The sequence below is a fragment of the Lipotes vexillifer genome, unplaced genomic scaffold (genome assembly GCF_000442215.2).
Source record: "Lipotes vexillifer unplaced genomic scaffold, Lipotes_vexillifer_v1.1 scaffold743, whole genome shotgun sequence".
NCBI lineage: Eukaryota > Metazoa > Chordata > Mammalia > Artiodactyla > Lipotidae > Lipotes > Lipotes vexillifer.
The window spans coordinates 1,073,368-1,077,928 of record NW_006779070.1 but is presented as its reverse complement, the minus strand read 5'-3'; the positions used below and the strand labels follow the sequence as shown (position 1 = coordinate 1,077,928).

At 59.7% G+C, this 4,561-nt stretch overlaps 1 protein-coding gene across 1 annotated transcript in view; it reads left to right on the top strand.

Annotated features, from left to right (window-relative positions):
* ANKK1 (ankyrin repeat and kinase domain containing 1) overlaps positions 1-3,537 on the top strand; it is a 12,992-nt gene extending 9,455 nt beyond the window's left edge. The window contains 3 exon segments of the mRNA XM_007452213.1: positions 542-660; positions 1,283-1,319; positions 2,234-3,537. Coding sequence (XP_007452275.1) covers positions 542-660; positions 1,283-1,319; positions 2,234-3,537 — 1,460 coding nt within the window.
* The last annotated feature ends 1,024 nt before the right edge of the window (positions 3,538-4,561 follow it).

The following is a 4,561-nucleotide window of genomic DNA, read 5'->3' as shown; positions in this document are numbered from 1 at the left end:
GGGGTTGGATGGCAGAGGGCCAGTGGCAGCGGAGGACTGCGGTCTGGTCTCTTTGGGTTAATGTGTAACCCTATGGGAGGTAGAATAGAAAACCTTCATTGCTGGAAGCCATCTGGGCCCGGCTCTGTTGCTTCTGAGGCTCCAGTTAGCCTGTGTCCGCTCAGGCTGCAGTGTCCTCATTTGTAAAATGTTCCCAGACCATGAGATCACAGGCATGATGGATCTTGCGGTCATCCACTCCTTTAGGAACTATGCAAATGTATGCATGTGTGTAAGCATGAGCATCTTAGTGATCGCCTAGTCCTGCCCCCTTGCTTTAATGGAACAGGTCTGACCCTCCAAAAGGGCCAGGGACTTGCCAAAAGTGGCCCCACTGAGCCAAGGCGGGACCCTAGCTTGCCTGCCTTCCGGTGCGCATGTGTGGATGCCCCTGAGCCCAAGGGTGGGTTTTGGGAGGGGGGACATGGGACATATTAGGGTATTTAAAATGGGGAAGAACTGCAGGCCGGGCTGTCACTTTCTTTTGCTTTTTTTGGAGCAGACATCACAGTAGAGACAGACATGCTGCTGTCCCTGCTCCAGAGTCCTATGGCTGACCCAGAGAGCGAGGCCCTGGCCAGGAAGGTGTCCTGCACAGCGCGTCTGCGCCGGCCCCGGGAGGTGAGTGCGTGTGGGGCGGGCCTGGTCTCCGGCAGGCACTGAGGATGCGCGCACAGGTCCCTCCTCACGTGGCTGCCTGGCTGAGGGGCAGGATGGGACCGGAGCCAGTGCACGCTCTGCTGGCCAAGCCAGGCAGCCACTCGGGGACACCTTTTCTTAACTTGCTCGAAGATGCTCTAAGGGCTGGTGGTAGCCGTGGCTCAGAGCCTCTGAGAAGGACGTGCCATCCCTCACATGTGTAACGTTAAACAGAGCCTGTCCTGCAGAGGGAGACCTCGGCTCTCCCAGGCTCTCACACCCTACGGGTCAGCGTCATCCCGGCTCTGCTGTCCTTTCCCTCACCTGGGAACCAGCTGTGGGCTTCTGTGGGGCTCCTGGCTGAACCCACAGGGCCGCCCTACCTTCCCTGTGGCCCAAGGGGAAGTCAAGGCCCTGGGCCACCTCTTTCTGGCAGGGCCTCCTCTGCTCGGGGATTTCCCCTAGACACAGCTGGTGGCAGGGATGAGACAGGAGGGGGTGGAATGTGAGTCCTGACAGGTGAAGGGAGGAATGGGGGCCAGCATAGGCCAGAACTGCCCCGATCATCTGATCCGCCCCGTGTCTTCTGGTTCCCCCTCCCCAGCTCAGTGAGGACATCAGCCAGGAGCTAACAGACAGCGGTGAGTCCAGAGTGCGCAGCAGGAACCAGAGAACCCACAGCAGAGGAGAAAGTGAACTCAAACCCTATCCTGTCCCCATCCTCCCTGGCCCACCCTCCCCCCGCAAGGCCTGCCACAGTTCAGGAGTCCGTGTTCCCTTTCCTGGCACCCGGCCCTGTGCTCCAGAAATGCACATGACCCCGGGGGCCTGGCTCTGCTTCCCCTTCAAGGCTGTGTCCTTTTGAGGCCGGACGCCTCCCTTCCTGGCCGGGGAGGAGCACTGGTTTTCAGTTCCGGCTGCATATTAGAAGGACTTGCGGAATGAAAAATTATACGATGCCTGAGCCACCCGAGAATAATTTAATCAGAATCTCTGGGGGTTTGGGCTGAGCAGTGATTTTCATTTGTTTGTTTTTTGTGTTTTGGAAATTGTTGCTTTTAATTCTAATACACCACTGGGTAGAGCAGGAGGAAGTGGGTCCTTAATGGCTCAGGAGGAGTTCAGATCTCAGAGCTCAGCTGCAAATTTATCTCCAATTTGCATCTATTTACTTTGTGCCAAGCGCTGCTGGGGGAGTTCTTACCTACATGATATGATTTGTCCTCCCAGTGGTAGCATGAGGTTGGGCATTGTTCGTGTCCCCTTAACGGATCAGGAGCTGGAAACTCAAAGAGGCAGAGAGCACGTGATGCCAAGAGGTAGAGTCAGGATTTGCACCCCGGCCTCTTTCTGCCTCATCCTTACGGGAAGAACTGCCAGAGTCAGTTCTCTAGGGCAGTGGAGCCCGCATAGAGATCCGGGATGCCGGGAAAGACGCTGCCCTCACTCCTATGTCTTCGTTCCTGGCTGGTACTTCCAGGAGGCAGGGGGATGGCCGAGATGACCTCTGGACAGGTCAGAGGTCCTCTTCTCAATCTCACCTTCCTCCCAGGAGACTCAGGAGACTACTTGAAGCGGGTCCTGCCTTTCTCAGACAGCGAGAGCCTGGTCCTGAGCGATGAGCAGCTGCGCATCCGTGAGAACAAGGACACTGCCCTCCACTTCCTGGTGGCTCAGGGCCGCCTGGAGCGGGTGAGGCTTCTGCTGGCCCAGGAGGTCGACGTGGACTGCCAGGCAGCCTGCGGCTACACTCCCCTCCTCGTCGCCACCCAGGACCAGCACCCCGGCCTCTGTGCCCTGCTCCTGAAGCATGGTGCCGACGCCAACCTGGTGGATGAGGACGGCTGGGCCCCGCTGCACTTCGCAGCCCAGAATGGGGACGACCGCACTGCCCGCCTCCTCCTGGACCACGGGGCCCGTGTGGATGCCCAGGAGCATGGGGGGTGGACCCCGCTCCACCTGGCTGTACAGAACAACTTTGAGAATGTGGCACGGCTTCTGGTCTCCCGTCAAGCTGACCCCAACCTGCAGGAGACTGAGGGCAAGACCCCCCTCCACGTGGCCGCCTACTTTGGCCATGTCAGCCTGGTCAAGCTGCTAACAGCCCAGGGGGCCAAGTTGGATGCTCGGCAGAGAAACCTGAGGACACCACTGCACCTGGCGGTGGAGCGAGGCAAAGTGAGGGCCATCCAACACCTCTTAAAGAGTGGGGCGGCCACTGATGCCCTTGACCAGAGAGGCTACAGCCCACTGCACATCGCCACTGCCAGGGGCAAGTGCCTTATTGGCAAGATGCTGCTCAGGTACGGCGCCAACCTCGAGCTGCCGACCCACCAGGGCTGGACGCCCCTGCATCTAGCAGCCTACAAGGGCCACCTGGAGATCATCCACCTGCTGGCTGAGAGCCGCGCAGACGTGGGGGCTCCCGGAGGCATGAACTGGACCCCCCTGCACCTGGCTGCCCGTCATGGGGCAGAGGTGGTGGTGTCCACACTGCTGCAGTGTGGGGCTAACCCCAATGCTCCCGAGCAGTCAGGCTGGACGCCCCTCCACCTGGCAGTCCAGAGGGGGGCCTTCTTGAGCGTCATCAACCTCCTGGAGCACCATGCAGATGTCCATGCCCGCAACAAGGTGGGCTGGACGCCTGCCCACCTGGCCGCCCTCAAGGGCAACATGGCCATCCTCAGAGTGCTGGTCAAGGCCGGTGCCCAGCTGGACACTCAGGACGGGGTAGGCTGCACACCCCTGCAGCTGACCCTATGGAGCTAAAAGCAGGGCATTGTCGCCTTCCTAGAGGGCAAGGAGCCCTCACTGGCCATTCTGGCTGGGGCTGAGCCTGGAGCCCAGACGGAAGTTTAGACAACCTGCAGTCTCCTTACCTGTAAGGAAGAGAGGTTGGTGGAAGTGAAGCTGGGCTTCTGGCAGGGCCCCTTCCTTGTCCTTGCCAGCTGCCCCTTAGACCTTGAGAGGAGACGGGAACCTGGTCCCCTGGGTGGTGGAGGCATGGGGAGAGGAACACTGAGGTTGTAGCTGGGGAAGGGGCCCTCCGCTCAGAGATCTCCTTTCAGCCCTTCCTCCACGTGTGTCTCTAGCCAACTCTCAGCCTCTTCCTCCTGTACCTGGACTCAAGCCCCCGAAGTGAGTTCCCTCTTTATTCCCAAGGTTCCTGCCACCTTTAACCACTTGCCCCAGAGTCCACAGGGGCCCTTGCATCCTAGAACTCTCTCTGAAGAAGGAGGGGGGCATAGAGGAGAGGGAAGTGTCCCCTCCCAGCTCACGTCTGTGTGACTTGGCCCCTTTCTTCGGGCCCGGTCAGGACAACCAGACACCCGTGCTTTGTGCAAGAGCAGGAGCTGAAAGTTCGGGGGAATTTTCCACTTCCAGTTGAAAGCCCCAGCCAAGAGCCTATTGCTGCACCGACCACCTTCCTGGCGGCTCTGGTCCCAGGGCCCAGGTCTGCTGTACAATCTCTTGCGGGGAAGGAAGGGTCTGCTCCAACCGCGCACGAGTGATCCTACATGGAACGCTTGGTCCCTGGTCCCCCTGCCTCACCCTTCACCCTTTGCTGTGTCCAGTTATATGGCCGGTTTCAAATCTGACTACCATAAAGCTGTGGATCTGAGTCCCCGCCTTAGAGGTGGACTGACCCGTGGCGCCAGTCTGGCTATGGGGGCTGGTCTGGCGTATACGTGTGCACGTGTGCGGTGTGGTGTGTATATGATGGTGTGTGAGTTTCCGCTGGGGAGGAGGCGGGGGCAGACGTGGGGAGGTGGGCGGTGGTGATGTCACCTGGAGGGGAGGTGTCTGGGCTTGGTGTGGAGCTTGCCGGGCAGGGACTTCCTCCTTGGCAGCGGCTCAGGGAGCTCTGTCCTGCTCCCATCAG